This window comes from Chinchilla lanigera, unplaced genomic scaffold, assembly GCF_000276665.1.
Source record: "Chinchilla lanigera isolate Chin_1 unplaced genomic scaffold, ChiLan1.0 scaffold00038, whole genome shotgun sequence".
NCBI classification, from domain to species: Eukaryota; Metazoa; Chordata; class Mammalia; order Rodentia; family Chinchillidae; genus Chinchilla; species Chinchilla lanigera.
The window spans coordinates 704292-726001 of record NW_004955439.1 but is presented as its reverse complement, the minus strand read 5'-3'; the positions used below and the strand labels follow the sequence as shown (position 1 = coordinate 726001).

The 21710-nt window shown below is 38.8% G+C and overlaps 1 protein-coding gene across 5 annotated transcripts in view; it reads left to right on the top strand.

Moving 5' to 3' along the window:
* Pde7b (phosphodiesterase 7B) overlaps positions 1-21710 on the top strand; it is a 299395-nt gene that overhangs the window by 259590 nt on the left and 18095 nt on the right. For all 5 annotated transcript variants that reach the window (XM_005390481.2, XM_013517377.1, XM_005390482.1 and 2 more), the window contains 6 exons: positions 1050-1201; positions 2073-2136; positions 4534-4629; positions 6578-6678; positions 8308-8439; positions 20151-20242. In XM_005390481.2, coding sequence (XP_005390538.1) covers positions 1050-1201; positions 2073-2136; positions 4534-4629; positions 6578-6678; positions 8308-8439; positions 20151-20242 — 637 coding nt within the window. The remainder of the gene's footprint in view (positions 1-1049; positions 1202-2072; positions 2137-4533; positions 4630-6577; positions 6679-8307; positions 8440-20150; positions 20243-21710) is intronic.

Here is a 21710-nt window from a genome sequence, read left to right as displayed (position 1 = left end):
ATAATTTTAAATATTGAACTGTGTTTAAACACTGTAGTCATACTCCACTTACCTCCAACTGTATGTGTTTATCTCTTTTTGTGGATGAAATCTAGATCTATTTTAAGATAAAAATAATTTTAATCAGCAGCATTTCCAGAGAACAGTAGGTCTTGCCGGTCCTGAATGGTGCATTTGCACGCATAATACAACCTAAGTAGGGAATGGATGCTGGTCATTCACTGCCATCAAGAATACCCAGTTTTCTCTGTTTCTGGCATTTGTTTTGATTTTGGGTTCCAAAGGGGAAAGGAGAGATGGGAGAAGCAATGACAGAAACCAAAATTACTTTATATGTGAGCTGTACATTTTCCTACTAGATTGTTAAATTATCTCTAGGTCCAAAAGCAGCAGCAGATGTCACCTATGTAGCCCTAGAGTGACTAATAAAACTTCAGCTGAGATATGACATACCTTGACAGATATTCAAATAATATGCCTGGCACATTTCTGGACAACCACCATGATGTCACAGTCAAGTGACATGAGCACTAAAATATTTCTACTGCCAAATCAGACATTTATGGCTACCAGTAAAAGAATATACTCCCATAGAAGCCAAGCATCCTGTCTGCTTCTTGTTAGGAAACATTTTCCTCACAGCTCTTCCAAAATGGAGAGAGTATGGGGTGAGAACTTGGCCTAAGTTTTTAAACTGCAGTTCCAATACAACAGGAAAAAAATATTCATTTCAAATGCATGCAGACATGTGTAGATTTCACATTCCAACAAAAGCAAAGAATTTTAATTCATATATTCCATGTCCTTTAAAAGTACATTCGTAAATCTCTTGACCTTTTAATAAATGCCATATAAAGAAACACAATTTATGTTCTATGGCAATTTGCAGTACAGCATTAGATAGACTATATTTAACTCAAGTTAGTCCCCAAAGTATTGAGATCATCCTTTAAATCTCCCTCCTCTTAATATATTATTTTTTACACAGGTGGATAAAAATAAGCTCTCTTTTAAATATTTCAACTGCTGCATTTGGTTACTTCCCACAGATACAACACACTCAGGGGAAATTGGCACCAAGAAAAAGGTGAAAAGACTGTTAAGTTTCCAAAGATACTTCTATGCATCGAGGCTGCTCCGTGGCATTATACCACAAGCCCCTCTCCACCTGCTGGATGAAGACTACCTTGGACAAGCCAGGGTAAGCCAGTCACCCCTCTGCCTCCCTGCCGTAGTCCGGTGGTTCAGAGCCTGTCCTCAGCTGATGTTACATGGGGTCTGAGTCCTACTCTACTTCTAGGGACCTCTGTGTCTCTGGGTTCATTACTTAATACATCTGGACTTTCTCCTCAAATGTAGCTGTGTGAAAAGAAGTGTGTGCAGTTTCAGGAGTTATAGAGAGGATAGAACCTACAACTGTGGCTTTTGTGTCAACATTTAATTCTAGGCATGGAGTACTTTAAAAAAGAAAAATATAATAATAAGTGTGCATTGGACAATACAGCTTTAAATTATCCAATATTTTCAATTACTTGCTCTTCAATTTCCTATCCAAAGGTTAATTTCACATACAGGCCACATTAGAAGAATAATGCGCTCAGCAATCATTTTCACTTCTTTTTTTGTAACCCTCCTTCCTTCAGTACCTAGTAGCTTGTGATATAGACATTTTACTGAAGGACAGTTTAACAGACACCAACGTGTGGGCTCACCATGAATGAGCACTGCACCCAGCACTTTTCAGTATTACTGTAGTCGATCCTCTGAAGTCGATAGCATCAGCCACATTTTTCAAATGAAGACACTGGAGCCCAGAGAAGTTAAGGACTGTAGCCAAGGTTCCACAGCCAGAAAGAGACAGGTAAAAATTGATCAAGCAGTTCAACGACAGAGCCTCTCCTTTAAAATGTCATCAGAAAACAGAGTAAGATCTGATTTACTCCAAACCAGTTGTACACAGAGAATAGTGTGATATTTCCAACTTTTTAATTGTTTAATTCACTGTGTCTCAAAGTAAATGTTTGGTTCTCAGTGTGATTCATTTGGGTGCTATTTTTTGTTTGCCTTTTCAGCATATGCTCTCCAAAGTGGGAATGTGGGACTTTGACATTTTCTTGTTTGATCGTTTGACAAATGGTAAGTTACCCAAAAGAATTCTCACTAAAATACACACCATAAAGTGGGATTCATTTCATGAGAAACAAAATTTATTTTTAAACATGTTAGTCTTTTTTTTTTTTCTTCTTTCTCCACTTTCATAAATCTATAGTCATTCAAGAAGGACCAGACCAAGGGAAAAATAAGTTAGATGAAGAATGGGGACTCAGTTTAGCCTTAGAATCTTGGGACAGTTTCCTTCTGACCTTGATAATCCCAAAGGAATTAGGAAACCACAGATAAGATTCTTTCTTTGCAAGAATACTTTGGCCACATCCAAAAGTACAAAGTTCATTGTTAGTCAATGAAAAGTGGAAACATAAAAGCGTATCTCATTGGTCCTGACTTACAGGGTAGGCTGTAGTTTTTAAAGTGATCTGAGTCTGCCCTGTTGCATGTACTGCTCAAATATGTTTGCCAGCATCAGAAGAAAACAATTTCTATGAATAGAACGTAAAAGCCTAGGCTGCCACTGAAGAGAAATGTCAACATTCCTATTAGTTTTCCTTTTTAAATTTTGGGGCCCATAAAAGCCTTCCTTAAGAAAATAATAACATCTTAATATGTTTTCATCTGTCCATTAAACAAAGATGGATAAGCTTAGGGAGCCCATGAAAGACGCTGGATTTAATGCTGATGTTGATGTGTCTTATCATCTGCCAAGCTTGCACTTTAAGTCGTTATAGATGGTTTTGTCATCATTCTATTGCTCAGCAAACAATGTGCAGTTAAGGTCATAAATGGATCTTCACACCATGGAAAGGAAACTGGACCATAAGGGGATGGATCCCAAAACCGTGCCTTCCACTGTGCTCAAATCAACTGAGAAATGGATACTGACAAATGATACTAACTGTTGACAAAAGAATTTGTCAAATAGTATTTGTTTAAAAGAGAATACAATTATGATTGTCATCAAAATATGAAACAAACATATATCAAAGATTTTATTAACTTCATTAATTAGAGATCCAGTAAGATGCTATCATTTGCACAAAAGGAGAATTCAAAGAACCACATACCTATATGCAGTAAGAAATGCCGAGGGCTGGGGATATAGCTCAGCAGCACAAGCGCCTGCCTGGCAAGCACAAGGTCCTGGGGTCAATTCTCGGTACCTACAAAAAAGAAATGCTAAAATGAATTGATAAGTAGTGGTAAAATCAAGAGGGGAAAATCAGTTATATTTCTACTTTCAATTTTATTTGTAAATCTGTGGGCAAGAATCATTTGCAATGCTATTTGTTTTGTGAAAAAATTCAAAGATAATACCTTTGCAGAGACCAACGAAATGAGGTATCCTGAAAGACCATGATTAGGGAACTCCTCGTCTTCCATTCAAGACACCTAGGCTGGTCCATTTCAAAGTCTTTTTTTTAATTAAAAATTTTAATGGACACACAATAATTGTACATAGGCGTGGGGACAACGAGCTGTTTCAATGCACGCACACATTGTGTAATGATTCAGGTGGGGCAATTAGCATATCCATATCTCAGAAATTTATCTTTTCTTGGGGTAAGAACATTCAAATTCTTCTCCACTAGCTAGTCTGAAATACACATTATTATTAACTGTAGTCATCTTAGTGTGTAATGGTACAACAGGAACTACCCTTTCTAACTGTACCTTTGTACCTGCTGACCAACCTCCCCTCACCCCACCCCCTTTCTGGTGTCTGGTAACCGTCATTCTATTGTCTACTGTGAGAACAGATTTTTAGACTCCACAAACAAATGAGATCACGCAGTATTGGTCTCTGTGGTTCAGGTTTATTGCACTTAGCCTAATTTCTTTGACTATTTACGGTTTTTAAAATTCAAAATCATTATTCTTAAATACGCAATAACTCATGAATGCTTACAAGTTATTATAGCTTCAAGTTTGTAGCTCCACTGGCTTGCATTCTAAAATATCTCATAGTCAAATCTCCTCTCAGGTGATTTTTCATCAGAAGAAAAATAGGCCAAAACCGTTAGGTAATACTGTGGTTTAGATACCCTTGTAAATTACAGTTCACAGGGAATGTTACATTTCAAGCCATTAACTGTGGTTTTTAAATATGTACATATATTTATACACCCACACATGTGCGTGTCCTTGATGCTTCAGCAGGCACATTCCTTGTTCTAATATTTTTATTTCTTTTATTATGAGGAGAAGATCAGAGCTACCTTTATTTGTAGAATAAGAGAAAATCTAGGCCAGATCATAGTAACAGTATGCTCTATGCTTGGATACTTCCAGATCCAGAGGGGGTGGGGAGGTGTTCTGTCCGAGAAGCCTTATTACAGGGAGCCTCTGGCTCTTTATGTTCAGACTTGCTATTTTAGTGGTGATAACAGCTAGTTAAAGCAGATGACTGTTCTCCTCTAGGAAACAGCCTGGTAACACTGCTGTGCCACCTCTTCAACACCCATGGACTCATTCACCATTTCAAGTTGGATATGGTGACCTTGCACAGGTTTTTAGGTAAGTCCTCATTTCCATATTCCTAACTCTACCCCCGTGAATAATCACAGTGCCTAATACTCTTCTTATAAAGTGGCAAGAACCATAGCATGATGGGTAAAGGCCTCAAATTAATTTTAAATGATCAAATGTTAGCTTTAAAACATGGTTCATCTAGCTTAAGTCACTGATAAATTGTCTACTTGATTAGTTATTGTTAAAATAGATTAAGGTTTTATAAACAAAACATAGCTGTCAAAGAAGATTCTAATCTGCTCTAAGATTAACAATCTGCTTAGATTCTAATCTGCTGTTAGATTAACAAAAGCCCCAGCAGGGTATTCTCAGCTACTTCTAATCAGCACATGAGTTCAGGAGAGGTAATAAGAGGTTCCATTACTTTCCCAAGGCCCGTTGCTCAGAAGTGGCAGGACCTCAGTTCACACTGAGGCCTGTCTAACTTGAAAGTCTGCCATCTTTCCGCTCAATTGGCCCATCACTTTTAATCAAAAAGCAGTCCTGGTTCTTCTTTGACTTTGTTCATATTCTTATTTATCTGTCAATGAATTATCCAGGGAAGATTTCTAATCACTAAATGGCTTCCCTCTACCACTTAGCATGTTCCTGACTTCTTTAGCTTGCCACATGGCTGCGTTCTGAATTTGGAAGCCGAGTTACTGTCATCAGGAGTAAAATAACAACAGCCCCAAGAGCCAGGCTTACATGGTACTCACCTCTGGGACCTATTCCAAGGATGTGCATGCATTAACACTTAAAATCCTCGCAGCAACACCTTGAGCGCAGAACTGCTGTTATCCCCATTTTAAAGAGAAGAAAGCTAAGGCAACTGGTAACTAAGTAATTTGCCCACTACAGATAATAAGTGATAGAGCCAAGGTTTAAATATAATTGTAAAACAGAGCAGCTGAATAAAAGTATATGTGGCAAACAGAAATATCTGAAACCAAACAAAACATGGTTTCTTGCCAGAAACATAAAGGACTTCAGGTTGATTGCATTTTAATTGTTTGAATAAAGTAACGGCCAGGAATAGGGCCAAATAACTGGTTTGTCTAAAGGAGAAGATATAGATACAGATTCTTTGGATACATGTATGTGCCAAGAGAACAATTTTAAATGCATTCTCAGTAACTGAATTACCACCAGAATCCAGAGCCAGATTCATAGCACTGGCCAAGAGAATATGGCCACACCCGCAAATCTGAACTTACCGTCCCCGCCGCATGTATCACATCCTATGCACTGACTAGAATATGAGCCGGAGCAGGCTGGTGGCTTCTGTAAACAGCAAACCAGAATTGCCTCAGCTATCACTCAACGTGGTTCCAAGAGCGCTCTGAGCCTTGCATTAGACTGGAGGGGCATGAAAGATGCCATCTGACCTTGAGTAAGGTACAAAGAAAGCCAATAAGGCTTCATTTGGATCAATGCAGTGTTTTGAATATCTACCTGAAGAAACCCCAGATCCTCTCAGGCCAGTATTTATTATTCAAGTGGAAATCCAGTCATCGGGTATTAGGAATCTGATGCTGCCAGGGCTCAGAGAGGAAGCTTCGTTTTTGGTGTATTATTCATAAATGGCAGCAAACTTAAATGACTGAACTACGGTGTAAAATAAAGTTGTCCTTTTCCTACATATTTATTTTTTCTATGAATGAGGGCCTTCATGAATGCCAGAAAGGGGTGATTTATGAAGGAGGTGAGAAATCCCAACGGCCTCACAAATCCTTTTGGCCTTTCTCCCCTCGACTCAACTCCCCCACCCGCTCCACTCCAAGCAACTCAGTAAAACTGCCAACCTTGCAAACCACTTTCATATTTAAAAGCACCCCAGGCTGTGCATTTCGGAGGCACTAATATTTTTAACGAAAAGCACCCTCAGTAATCTGGTCTAGTATGTCATTATTGTTTTGGTTTTAGCTAACTGAGTTATCTGTTTACCTCCTAGTCATGGTTCAAGAAGATTACCATGGCCAAAACCCGTATCACAATGCTGTTCACGCCGCTGATGTCACCCAGGCCATGCATTGTTACCTGAAGGAGCCAAAGGTAAAGCAAGACCCAGCTCGCCCCTTGCCATCTGGAAATGCCAAGTAAACTGCCTGCTGAGTTCTAAATTACGCAGCATATCCAAACAACCATGTTAGGAATCATTCACAATATGAATGCACAATTATTTATATTAAAGTTCCCCTATCAGCTCTGAAAACCTTAAAATATTGGTGAAAAAAGGATATGAATTGTCTGAGGTCTCCTTTTATATTTTCAAGTCTGCATTAGGACAAAAGCAACATTCTCCATGGCAATCTATCTCTTAGATATTTTCAGTGGTCCCAAGAATCAGCTCTTTTGCCTTGGACCTTTACTGCAAACCAGCACTGACATTGAACTTTACTGAAAAAGTCTTCCACCTCATGGTTTTTGATCAACAGATGAAATCAAAACCATTAAAAAGGTCAAGTTTCACTTCCTACTCATCCAGCTGGATATCCTGAATTCAGGGCCCATGAAAATTTATGAATGTCAAAGATCTCTTAATAAGCACGTTCTGACACAATAAACCACCCAAAGTTAAAAATAAAAACATTATGAGGATGTTCATGACTCATAATCTAAAGCAATTCTTAGCTATACAAAATTTAAGGGGATTTATTTTTGTTGTTTTGCTTTACAGTACTTGAGACAGAACCCAAGGAGCACGGAGCTATATCTCTAACCCTTTTTTTTAAATTTTGAGACAGAGTTCTTGCTCTGTATCCTAGACTGGCCTCCAACTTGTGATCCTCCTGCCTCACCCTCTGAGTACCTGGGATTACAAGTGTGCACCACTGCACCTGGCTAAAATTTAGATTTCCAGTACAATGTACAGGATGAGTTTTCCTATAGTTTTTGAAAAATGATATTCCAGCCCAAGGCTCTGTTTAGTTCAATCAATTTTACCAGCTCCCTAAATGTAAAGATGTTTAACATCAAACATAAACCTACAGATGTCAAATAGATATTCTTAGGACAAAGCTGGGTAGATGTTTTATACCTATAAAATATTCCAAAAATATTAATGGTTTTGCTTTTTAATCTCTAAAAAGTCCAAAAGTTGTAACATCACATAGTTGTATTTTTATTAGTACCGAACTCCAATTTCCTTGCTTATTCTCTTTGCTAATCAAAAAACAAAAGATTCTCACACATTCTCCCACTGTTTATTCTATATTAATGAAGTATGCAAATTTTGCAATTCAGCCCACTTCTTTCAAAGAACAGGCAAAAACGTATGAGTTGAAATACAAAAATTATTCTTTAAATGAGTCCGTCTCTTCAATTTCAACTTTTTCCTTCATTTACAACTTTCTCCAGGAGCAAGCCTGATTTCATTCCTGGTCTTCTCCCTGCCCACCAGATAGCAGAGGTGCTAATAAGCAATGCCATTACAACAAAACAAAATAGAGTGGCAGTAGGAAAAGGAGGGTACCCAAGTGATCTACACAACTGGAGTTTGCTCAGTTGCCTTGTGTGCAGTCCTTCTATCTTTTCTAGCAATTCCTTGTGCATATTACCTTGTTGAATTCCTCAGAGGGTAAAGATCTAAACAATGCTTCATTCTGTTTTATTAGCCCAAACAAATGTCCACCCTATTTGTGGAAACACACCAACCTCTCAGCTTGATTTTTTTTTTAACAGCTGGCCAGCTTCCTCACACCTCTGGACATCATGCTTGGACTACTGGCGGCGGCAGCACATGACGTTGACCACCCAGGGGTGAATCAGCCATTTCTGATCAAAACAAACCACCACCTTGCCAACCTGTATCAGGTAAGAGAGCCCAACTTGGGACCAGACACACTACCATCTCTTGTTTCAGGCATAAGGCTCGGAACTTTTGATCTTGTCCTTGGAGACAACAACCTTCGTTCAAGGTCAGTTTCAGTGATGGAGCCCACCTTCAAAGAGCATGGATTTGATGTAGGTCCAGCATCTCCACCAAAGGAGATTAAACTGCTGCACAAGAATATCCGAAGAATTTGATTTACTCCAAAGCAGGTTTGAAATTGTTCTGGGGCTGGGGATTTAGCTCAGCGGCAAAAGCGCCTGCCTGGCAAGCGCAAGGTCGTGAGTTCGGTTCCCAGTACCGGAGGGGAAAAAAAAAAAAAAAAAAAAATTGTTCTAAGTCAGGATCCCTGAACCTACTCTCTGATGATGGTCTAAGTGTGCCTGTCTCTATGGAGACTGGCTTGCATCTAATGACCAACTGAAGTCGGTTCTTACAAACCTTTAGTAGGTACTTCCCAAGTGTAATCCTAATGGATATTTGAATCTCTAGGACCCTTCCTAAACTTTATTGGCCTCTGAATCAGAAGTTTGTTATCAAAGACAAAAGGCATACTTTGTTTTTAGAAAATAGTACAGCAGTGTGAAGAGTTTGGTCTGAAGAACTCATCTATAACACCATTTCAGATGTTAGGCTCTATATCACAAATGAATTGCCCTCAGAATTTCTCTGGATAACTTCAACTATCATTAACAAAATCATTTCACATGAGGGAATCATCTCTCTTAATTTTAGTAGATCTTTTGAAAATAAAATGGACTGCCAAGAATTCTTAATGGATCCCCATAGAACAATTGCATTAAACAAGATTCTGCAGATTAGGATGCCTTTGCTTCCAGTAAAGTAGAACTGGAAAGTGAAGAAAAGCCTTCCTTTGTCCAATGGATTGGCTTCTGGCACAGGTAGGAGTTAGCATTCCAAGTTTACAAGCCCACCTGCATGTCAGCCAGCACCAAACCTGGAGCAGACATGCCCAGGGAGAGGGGCAGGGTGACAGAACAAACAAGACTTTTCCATTGGACTAAACATTAAACAACAAGAAATACAAAACAAAAACTAATTTTTTTCCAAACCGTCTCAGAAGCTGAATGTATTGTTTAAATAAAACATATACATAAGGCTAGGGAAAAATGAATGACTATCCTAAGAGTCCCAAGTAGATTTCAATTCCTAGCTTCTTCAAATGTCTGTTATTACATAAGGGGAATCAATCAACAAGGTTTTCTATTTGATTCATTCCCATATTATATAAATACTTACATAAATCTAATTTCTTGTTATCAAACAAATCACATCAATGAAATGTTAAAAGAATATCTACTGCTGTTGACTGATTTGTGCATAAAAAAATAGGAGTCATGAAACCGCTTTCACATGTGGTATATAAAAAGACACATAATGAATTCTCATTTAGACAGGAAGTCAGAAAGAAATATGCCAGATGTTAAAGACATTAAAAACAAGAAAATAAATGTAGAATATTATTAATAGCAAATAATTAAATTCTCACTGATAACAAAAATGAATTCTCAAAAGAAAGATACTCTATCTGATGCAGACACTAAATTTCCTCAGAAAAAATGGATTCCTAACTCAAATTTGAAGTCCAGGTAATATTTAATAATTTTTATTTCAATTTCTTTACTAAAAATAAACATTCCAATATGGCCAAATTCTATTTTTTTCACATTCAATGCAGTCTTACATATATTTTAATCGCCAATTAGTTATTGCATGTGTCAGTCAAAATACTTGAATGTAGGAGTATCCAGAGGAATAAAACATAATCTCTGACCTTAAGCATTTGTTCAAAATCAAGCACTCAAAATGAGTGAGCTCCAAATGAATTTAACACTAGTTTGAAAGGGATTTGAGAAGTTAGCTAAAGGTACACAGACAGACATAATTTTTTTATCTTTAGCAAGTTAACACCGTGCTGGTTCATTGCACCCAAGATGTTAGTTACCATAGTGGAGTGAGCCATTATTTTTTCAGAAGAAAATTTATCCACCTGAAATGACTGGCCTGATTCCTGGTAGGAAAGAGAAGGACAATAGTGAGAGAGAATTTCAAGTAGAGAGCTCAAAACCCATGTTTACCAGGTACCATTTTTGCTGGGCGTGGTGGACTACACCTCTAATCCTAGCACTTGACAGACTAAAGCAGGGAGATTACTGCAAGCACCAGGCCAGCCTGCGTTACATATGAGTTCAAGGCCAGCCTGGAATCCATAATAAGACCCTATCTCAATAAACAAACAAAAAGATACTATTTTCATGAGTCACCTGCTTACCTGGTCTTAGAATCTCTTAGAGGTTAGAAATGCATGTCTTTTAGCTTAGGGACAGTGTTAGAAGCAAATCAATACCGCATAGTATCCTAAAGACACTGTCCATAGCCTAGAGCTGGCTAGAGTAGCTGAAACATGATTAGCCAAATTGAGATTTCACAGATTGAAAGGAAAACTTGTTTAAAAGGACCTGAAAGTAGTACATTTCAATATTTTCTAAAAGTGTACAATGTCTTCATATTAGGCTCTATTTGTTTATTAACTCTAGTACACAATTCCAAAAAGATAAAGATAATTCCTTCTACAAAACTCTGTTCAGAAAGACAAATACAGCAGGATCTCATTAATTTTAAAAAGGCAATCCCAGAGATGGTTGAATAGAATAGTTGTTACCAAAGTTAGGGAGAGTAGGGGTACAGTGGGAAGGAAGGGCGTGGTCAGCAAGTCCACTGTCATAGATAGGAGTGAGTTTTAGTGCTCTTTTACACAGTAGATGAAGAGAGTTCTCAGTAGTGTATATCTCTAAATAGCTATGCTCACCATGCAGAGATGATAAAAGTTATATGGTGGGCATGCTAATTACCTTGATTTTATCATCTACAATGCGTGCATGAATCATAACATCATATCAAACTCCATAAATACATATAATTGTGTCAAATCAAAAGGTAAATAAAAATAATAGACAAAAATATTGCTCAACAAATTATGTAACTAATCTTTTTTCAACATTTATTATACTCAAAGCTATGCTAAATGTTTGTATGTACTACAGTATATTATTTCATCTGTACAATAGCTCAGTACAGTGTGTATTATTATCATACTTATTTTCCAGAAGGGAAAATTGATACTTGGGAAATTTAAGGGTTTTTCCTGAAAATAAAATGCTAATTAAATGCATGCTTTTACCAACAGCCAAAGTACCTAAATATTATACAAACTGCCCATAAAACTCATTGGTCATCTATTGTCTGCAAGAAACTAAGTATTCCCCTCCAGGCCCTCCTCTTAGTCGGGCAAACAAAAGGGCTACAGACTTTGATAAGCACTTTAAAGTGCACAGCTACAAGCAAACATGATGGGAAGACAGAAGAGAAAGGGAAATTAATCTGCCAGTGGTTTTAGAGGAAAAAAATCACAGAGGACGAACAATGTAAACTGAGCCCCAAGTGTGAATAATATTATGAATAGCTGAGGTGAAGAGAACATTACAAGCAGCGTGAGCTGGTATACTTTTGAGATTCAAAACTGAAATTTCAGAGGAACTGAAAATGGAGTGTCCCAAGGCCCCCAGCTGAGCAGAGCCCTGCCATCAAAGTCCTCTGCACTCAGATCTGTGTCTTGGGCATATCATAATTAAGGTTCCATTCTATAGTAGAAACTGCAAGTTCCTTGTAAAGATGAAGAGGATTTAACTCTGGGTAAAGAGGATCTAACTCTGCAGTGAGTTGTAGATGAGTGACTTTACATAATTTTTTAGGTTTTTGACTTGAAGAAAAGTCATTATTATGTAATATGTAAATTGAACAAGTCCATAAGAACACATTTTTAAATCATGGAAATGTGGCTTTTTAGCCTACCAAGACCCTGGTGGTTGAGACATAGATGGGTGTTTGCAAAACTATATGCAAATTTTCCTGAGATATACCTATGCATTTTGGGGAGAAGACCTATAACTTTCATTGTCAAGTTTTAAAATAAATTATAGATTCAAAAAATAATAAGAATTGTGGTGACAAGTGATATATATATTCACACACATTTAGTCAACAAGAATACCTTGGAGACAGTATGCCAGGAAATACGTGGCTTTGAGAACACCCTGTGCGTGACTCTGTTACAATCCAAACTTACTATAAATGAGATAAAATGGAAGAGGGCTTCCTCTCCCTCCTTTTGTTGGCTGTGCTCTTTTAGTTCTGAAAAATAAGAAGATTATTGCATCATGCTCCGCGTGTGCTTCTGCCCTGAGATAAAGAGAGAGCCAGGGCAGCGAGAGTGAAGGCCAGGTCAGAGGGCTCCCTCCTCCCATTGTCTACCCTCTGGGCCGCCCCCCAGCTGAACTGCCAACCAAGTTCACCCAAAAGGCATTGTAGCCACTTCCACCTGGCACCTCGCTCATCAGACTGGACGCTGTCCAGGTGTCAGGGTGGATCCAAGGGAAAGGAGCATGTGAGAGATAAGAGCAGAATTTACTTTCGATCCCTTCACCCTCCAACCGCACAAACACACAAGTAAAGGTGGGCTCGATAATTCACTAAGTAAGCATTACAACAGACAAAATATTGGTTACTATAACTGTAAATGGAATCTTTTCAGTCCTACTTAAAATGTGACTGCTTTTGGAATGATAAATTTGAGTCACCTGTAGGAAAATGAATGCACCTTGAGACCATAAAGCTAAGAAAAATAAGTCAGACACACAAGCATAAATATCACATGGTTTCTCTTGTATGAGAAACCCAAAATATAATTAATTTAAAGAGCAAGATGGGCTGGGGATTTAGCTCAGCGGCAAAGCGCCTGCCTGGCAAGCGCAAGGTCGTGAGTTCGGTTCCTGGTACTGGAGAAAAACCAAAAAAAATAAATAAATAAATAAAGAGCAAGATAAGAGATTGATAATATGAACTAGGGAGATAGTTCTTCTGCAAGTAGGAAGAGGATTTAGAGATAAAGGAAGATGAGAAGGAAGGGAGGGGGAGGGGAAGTAAAAAGAATTAAAATGCGTTGTGTATATCTACCAGCTCCCCATGATGAATGAAATCATTGTGTACAATAAACATAAAAAGCTAAAAATAAGTAAGTAAACTTTGATTCCTTTTGATAAAATCCAACTGCATATTAATGAGTGACAGACCACCCTATAGGAATACAGTAATGAATAATCCATCATTTCATAAAACATTATTTTACATGCCACAATATCTTGCAATATCTTTTTTTAATCATTTGCTGCAGACACTGAGAGAATTAAGCATTTTCAATTACTTTTTATTTTTAACAAGTCTGAATTGCAAACATGAAACAGACAGAACCAGGATGAATTTTCCTTCTACATGTCCCATGACCTTGCCTCAAACATGTGCAAAAAAAATGTGCATTTTCTCACATAGCCTACAGGACAAAAGGTGTTCTGGGCACATCGTGTTAACATTTTAGAAGAGAGGCTCAAGTTCAATTTTCTGTTTCATCCAGTTTCTGTGGGGTCTGATATGGACACAGGCCTGCCCCGTGGACAGCAAGTAACACCTACATTCCTCTTTTTGAGGCCCATATCTTGGGTAGATGCAGGTGAAATGAGAGAAAGATGCCTTCAAATAAGCATTAAACAAGGCAAGGCCATAAGTTCTTGAAGGACCAAGGTCTTGCTCCAGATTCTTCCTCTGAGATCTCCTGGGCTGGGCTTTTGGTATGTCACCAAGGAAACCACTTGCCTTGCTGGGGGAGAGCTCTGCAGCATCTATTATTTCTCAGAGTCTTGCATCTTGTTTCATGAGCAATTAAAAATGAAAACACAGGCTATGTTTCAGTTGTTTTCTGCTTACATCCTCTGGATTTAAAAGGTGTAATAACTTTTGATTCCTGTTGTATGCCAGATTTGGTTAATCAACAACACTCTCAGTATTTTAACCAATTAAAGAGTCCCTTAAATAGGGGAGAAACCAATTTAAAGCTGCCTTGTATGATAGCAGCTATGCCAAATTCTCTGTTAAATAGCCTCTTGGTTTAAATTAAAAACTGTGTTGAAGGTTTATTAAATGCCACACATATTACTATTATCCAACAAAGAGATTGTTTTGTTTCTAGAATGTATCATATTTGATAATTCAGACAAAGAAGAAAATTAAATTTTGCCTTCAACATTGTGTTTTGTTTTTCTAAATTAAAATTTTATCAGATCTTGTGGCTACAAAGATGGATGTTTACTCTTTCAAATTCAAGATGGAGGTTGATTTTTTTTTTTTTTTTCCGTCTTTTTGAGACAGGGTCTCGCTATGCAGTTCAGGCTGGCCTTGAGCTCACTTTGTAGCCCAGGCTGGCCTCAAACTCACAGTGATCCTCCTGCCTCAGCCTCCTGAGTGCTGGGATTATAGGCATGTGCCAAGGATGGAGGTTAATCCTAAATTTGCAGTATGCAGTCTGAGGCAGGAGAACATACAGCCATTGGGATAATGTGAAATTGCTGAGCTAATGATTCTTCAAGGCAGACAGCTGTGGTACCTAATGGGTATTCCAAGACCATCTGGGATTTCAAAGGATTTGAGGTGAAATTAGCTCCCGGTATGTTCATTTCTATTTTCTTCCTTTTTTTGATCTACCTTTTGCTGATAGTGGTCAGAGTTGTCACAGCCAGATGAGTCTGTCACAGCAGAGCTCCTCCACGTTACAGAGGACATGGCCTTATCATCCTCAGCAGTTCAGTAGAGAACACCAGGAAATTCCAGCCTGCTCCCTGGCACTGGTCTCTCCCTAGTTCTGGGCACCCCATTTTCCTTCCTCCTCACCTCTACATACACTCAGCAGCCTTGCCTGGATTCACTCCTTTCTCCCACTTTGCAGCCAGAAGGAATCTTCTGAAACTCAAACATGACCACACAAATTCCTGCTCAAAATCCCAGTGCTCCGTGGGATTATGTGCAAATGTACACAGTGTACCAGTCCCACGTGACCTGGCCCTTGTTATCCCACCCACCCTTCCCCCCCCATCTCCCTCCAAGACTCCTGCACATCATCAAATCAGAACTACTTACTATCTCCTAAATATATCAGTCATTCAACAAATATTTATGAAGTACTTAATACGTGCCAGGTGCTAGGAACACAGAAGAGGAACAAAATACATAAAACTCCTGGATTATCCTGGAGGAAACAAAATTAATAAAATATGTATATATTAGGAAGAGATAATTTCTAGTGATTAAAAAGTAACAATAGTTTCCTTCTTTATTTTAAAGATAGAAGAACAAAACATATTAACACACATACAGAGTGAATAAAATCTAGAAGATACAATAGATACTATGAAAGGGATGGAAACTGCTCAAAAGGAAAGAACAATTGGGATGAGGGAAAAGAGAAAAGAAAGAAGGGAAAAAATATGTATAGATGTATACACAGGATAGCTAAGATAGTTGTACTAGTGATTTCTATTGCTTTATTGAAAGGAACAGTTAATATTTAATCATTTAATCAATCTTACATGCTATATAAAAAGTAACAGTAAATAAATATGTAGTGTCCCTCCTGCTTACAGATCTTGATGCATGTCTTGGTTACTTTTCTCTCGTTGCTGGGACAAAATACCTGATGCTCAAAATTAGCGAAGGAAAGGTTTATTTCGCTTACAGTTTGTGGAGGTTTCAGTCCATACTTTGCAGGTTACAAGGCAGAGTGGCACATGGCAGAGAGCTACAGCTCATGGCGGCAGAACACAGCAAAGCAAGAAAACACACACATGGGAGGAAATGGCCAGAAGCACCCTCTTTCTCTCCCTTACATATGCAAACTATCCACCCCAGGGCCGGTGTAGCTCTCACACCCATAATCAATCAAACTCTAAAAGCCTGCCCCATGGTCGCATGAGGCTTTGGGGGGACACACAGACACAAACCATAACAATGCATGCTCTTCTGCTTATTTTAATCAAATATACTATCACATAGTGTATTTTGTTCAAATCAAATATAGAATAGAACATATTGCCTATACTGCGTTCTTTCTAATTCACTCATCTCTTTGTTCTTAAGTTGGTCATGTCTTTCTCCTGAAAACCTTCTTTTCCCCTGAAATCCATCTTCCATGTCACTCCTACATGATTCCACAGTCTTTTCTTGCTTCCTTTATTCAGTATTCATCAATCTAAATTGCCACCGCTTGATTAGATACCCATCTTCCAGATGGCCAGTAAGTCTCTGAGCACCTTCTCATTCATGTAGTTCCCTCAGTACGCAGACAGGTCCAGTGCTCAGTAGCTACTCTTCCTCATTATTATGTTCTGATCAAGACAGCACTAAGAGACACCATGCAGAATGAGTAGAAATAACTCTTTCTAATGATCTTTTCATGGTTCGCATCTTGTAACTGACAAATGCTACCTGGTGTATGCTATTGTGGGAGTCCTCTACCTGTGAATGAGTAATTGGAAGAGCCAATTACTATAATAATTTAACACCTTCTGTGGCATATGTCTAAGGATTTCACAACATAAGACCCCCAAGTCTGGCTTCCATCAGATCTTAACCAAAAAATTCAAATCAGACTCTTTCTTTTAAAGGTTCTTTGAACTTTTGCAGCTACTGGTGTGTGAGGTTTGGAAGGTTAATTGCTCAGGGTCCACTGGACAAATATTTGCTTACTATGGAGGCGCTGCGCCACATACTGTGGGACAAAGATGAGTACGATGTGCTCACTGTCCTCCAAAGCAGTCCTGGGCGGCAGCAGCTTTCAAACAGAACACGTACACCATGGGGACCCTGAAGACGTTCCAAGAGGTGCACAGGCACGAGGAGTGTTAACAGAATCCATTTTCAGGTCCTTAAACTGACCGGCCTGGAATGGCTGGTAGAGCAGCCAAACCAGTTCTACTTTTTCACTCATGTTTTTGCAACCAACCTGCAGAAGAGAGGCAGAGCTCTTACCCATTCTGAGTGACACTGCACATGACCCTGGGTATACAAACACCAAAGGAGCCATTAGATATGTCAAAAGAAGTCTCCCATACCCGAGGTACCATAATTTCTTCCTCCATCTCAAAACTTGATGTATCACCAATAAATTTCTACTCTCAGGCATAAGTGTTTTTCCAAATTTTCAATACTAAGGGGTTTTGATCAACCAATTACTGGTAACAGCTGCATGATAAACTCAAGCTTGAACAAAATATGTAGAGCCTAATGTTAGGAAGATCTTTTAAATTAAAATTTCAAGTTTAAATATTTCTGTTGCAGAGGAATCCAATAGGGTAACAAAAGATTTTCACACATGAAGATCTGTATTACATTCAAATAAAATTCTTTCAGGGAGAGGGAATGAAAATGTAAGTTCTAGGGCTGGGAGTAGCAGAATGTGTGAGCAACAGAGATGCAAAGTCCTGAGTTCAAATTCTAGCACGATACTTTCCTCCCTGCACTGCTATCTTCTTTCTCACTGAAGTGGCCCTGCTTCCAACAGAGTTCTGGCTAAAACATAATTCTGGATAAACACTCTCTGTATAAAGATTTCCACAAATTGGTGCATTTGCAGCCATACCCTCCACTGTCTTTTCTTCTGCATCAGCTTCCAGGCCCACTCAATTTCCTTCCGTGTTCCAGTTGTTCACCAAATAAGGTTTCACCAGAAGGTCTCTCAAATATCCTTGTAGTCTGTCTTCAGGAAGATTATTAATGAAGACACTAAGTCAGGCTGGCACCAGTAACAATGCTTAAGGCCATCCTCTGCACACTTTTGTTCCACTCATCAGGGATACTGTGTCATTCATCATTAGGCCTTCTTAGTTTCCTGGCCCCTTAAAAAGCTCACGTGAGGGCACGCGTGTCCACATCTACTTAAATTACTCTTGCAAATGAACTTATGAGCGACTGAATTAAATGTCACTACAGGATTGAACATCTGTTACATCACACTAACCTATCACTCCTCACACTCATAAATCTTTACAATCAAAACAAATTAGTCTAGCACATTATGTCTAACAAACATTCCCTTTTGGCATGTGTGGCTCATGCCCAAAAGGAGATAATAGACCGGTGGATAAAAGTAATAAAATCTCATCACTGGCTCAAATGTGGTCAAGTGGTGAATAAAGAATAATGACTCCTTGGCAAGGAGAGAAATAAACAGCAATATAACAGACTGGACAAGGAGGGGTGGAAGGCTCAGCCTCGTGAAACTCGTTAGAACAAAGTCTGGGGGAGAAATCCTCGTCTGACTTTAGAACCAGGAACAGCTCCAGCTTTCTTAAGCTTGAGTTTTCCTAATGGAGCCTGGATGGTGTCATTCACAGGGGTTCTCTTTTTCCATTTGCTGAAAAGTAGAGGATTACACGAGTGGGTGGGAGAGGCATCATGGTGAGGTAGTTTTCAGTTCACTCCTGGTTTCGTGTACTGTCCATCCATACTATTTTCTTCGCAGATTTCCTTCTGCTTTTTTTTTAATTGCAGTAAAATACATATGACCTTAAATTTATCACCTTAACTATTTTGAAGTAACTCAGAGATAGTAAGCACAGTCATAATGTTGTGCAACCCTCTCAGCCATACATCTATAAAACATTTTCATCTTGCAAAACAGAAACTCTGCACCCTTTAAACAATAAATCCCATTCCTTCCTCCCTTCAGCCTCTGGCAACCACCATTCTAATTGTCCCTAGGATTATGACTACTCTTAGGCACCTTATATAACTAGAATTGTACAGCTTCCCTCGCATCTAATCAATGCTATTTTCTTTTTTGTTGTTGTTATTGTAAATTTATATCCTCTCCTGAAATGAGATGAATGATGAATAAACAATTAAGAAAATAAAGCAAAAAGACTGCCTGGGGTTGAGAAAGGTTCTCTTCTTCATATGAAGTCAATGATAATTTTTGCTAATTAGAACAGAACATAATGGATTATAAGATCATTATTTACATGGTTAGGTAAATGCTCAAGTGACAAGCACATGTAAAGTAACAATAAGTTAAAGGGAAGGTTCCTACAAGGTAAGAAATATCGAGATAATTGAACAAGGAAGCAATTGTAGATTTTAACTCATAGACTTAATGGGCTAAATATCAATATTCTTGTCATGAAGCTCATTGACAGAGCACCTTTTGTGACAGAGATTCTCAAACTTTAGCGTCCATAAGAATTACTCACCACAAGCCTAGCAAATCAAAACAGTGTTGACTGGGACTCGGGTGTCTGAGTGTTCACCTGCTGCCCCTGTGATTCCAGCAAACAAGGTAACTATCAATACTGAGAAACAGTGGTGCATGCAGTAGATTAGAACACAAGTCATGAGGCTGGCCTCTGCTCGGTTGGGTAGGATAATCTCGGATTATGTTACGACTATTGGACTGTGGTATCCACTGCTACCTGTTTTAACTGCTTCACTTTCTCCCCCATGGTTAGTGTTGCCTGACCAAGCTATTGAGATCAGAGGCAGAGGCAGAAATAAATGATGCTGTTCACAGAGCCTTATTCATCCCTGAAGTGGGGGATCTGCTAGACCTGTCCCTCTACCACCATCATCATAGATTTGGGGACAGGCCACATGATGGTTCTACTTTGTGTTTCTTTTCCGGTCTGCCTCTGTGTCATCAGATACAAACCAGCAGGAGGGAAAATGCTGGCCTCTGTGGAGCGAAAGATCGGTATCTGGCTTCTCCCTCATTTATAGCTTTTGTTTTCTTTCTTTGTAGAATATGTCTGTGCTGGAGAATCACCACTGGCGATCTACAATTGGCATGCTTCGAGAATCAAGGCTTCTGGCTCACTTGCCAAAGGAAATGACGTAAGTGCTGCCGAGATGAAACAGACTGATGTGCACACAGTAAAGACGTGCACACAGGAAAGATAAGCACCTTTTCTGGGGTGTGCCAGCTTTGGACCCCCCGTGTGAAGGACGGGGAGTCTGTGCTGTGCTTCCTGCCTGCCCTTGGTTGTCTATCAGAAGAGATGCGGTGTCAGTTAATACAACCCAGAAGCCAGATTCTCCCTGCACACTTTGAAAGGGCCCTGAATGCTCTTTGACCTGAAGTCAGGAAAAGGGGTAGTAAACAGTTCTCAGCTTTCACACTCCAGCATCAACACTCTTCTTTGCCAAATTCCTGTCCTTTATGTTAGCAAAATTGTCCTCCCGTTTAAATCCAAAGAATAAATATTTGTCAAGAAGAAACACAGGAATTTCTAAGCTAGATTTAGGACAGGCTTGAGTGTGTTTTGTAATTGCCAGTCTTCGTAAAAATAGTAATTAAAAATTCTTTTCCAAAATGTCTTTCAATAAGTAAATTAACTGGCCCTCCACAATTTTTTCACCATTAATTTGTCTAATGGCTCTTGTATTTAAAATAGAAGAGGAAATACTCATTTCCTGGTGTAGTGTTAGTTAGCCTCCACATGCAGGCTGAATCTCACTAAATCTAAGGCCATTGCCTCATTTTCCTACTTGTGCTAAGGTAGCTGCTATACTGTCTTCCAAGGACATCACTCATCCTGATCTGTTTGATGACAATGTGCAGAACCCAGGGAAACTAACTGAGTGGCAAAAATAGATGACTGCACCCTTCTTAATAACAAGCACATAGCTTGATGTCAAGGAGCAAGTGATATTTCCCCATGGAACAGGTAGCATGCTCTGGCCCTCTGATACTATCTCATGCTGTTTCCTGGTATCCAGAGGAATGTGGAATTTGTAGGAGGAACCTCAATCTTGATAGCACTTTACCCCCTTGAACTAAATAAAACCATCCCAAATGCATGGTATAAAAATGTATGCCTTTTGGGGCTGGGGATTTAGCTCAGCAGCACAGCGCCTGCCTGGCAAGCGCAAGGTCGCGAGTTCGATTCCCAGTACTGGAAAAAACAAATAAATAAAAAATAAATAAAAATGTATGCCTTTTATCAGAATGATAAATTTTGCAACACTGAAAAATCTAAATGCAAAATGAACTAAAAAGTGAATAAGACATGAAGAAGGACAAGAGGAGAAAAGAAAAGGTAAGTGGAGACGAATAGGAGAGAATAAAATGAAAGGGAAAAGAAAAAGAGGAAAGGACCCAGTTGAACAGCGCTATCCAAGATAATACCTGCATCCATCTTCCTTGCTGCTCAATTAGCATTCATTTCTTAGTTGCTCCCTCTCATCCTTATAGATTCCATATACAAATGTCACATATATATGTATCATTGTGAGACACCATGTTACTCTTGCAGGAGAATCATTGTCATGCAACAGTATATATCAAAGGACTTCATAATAA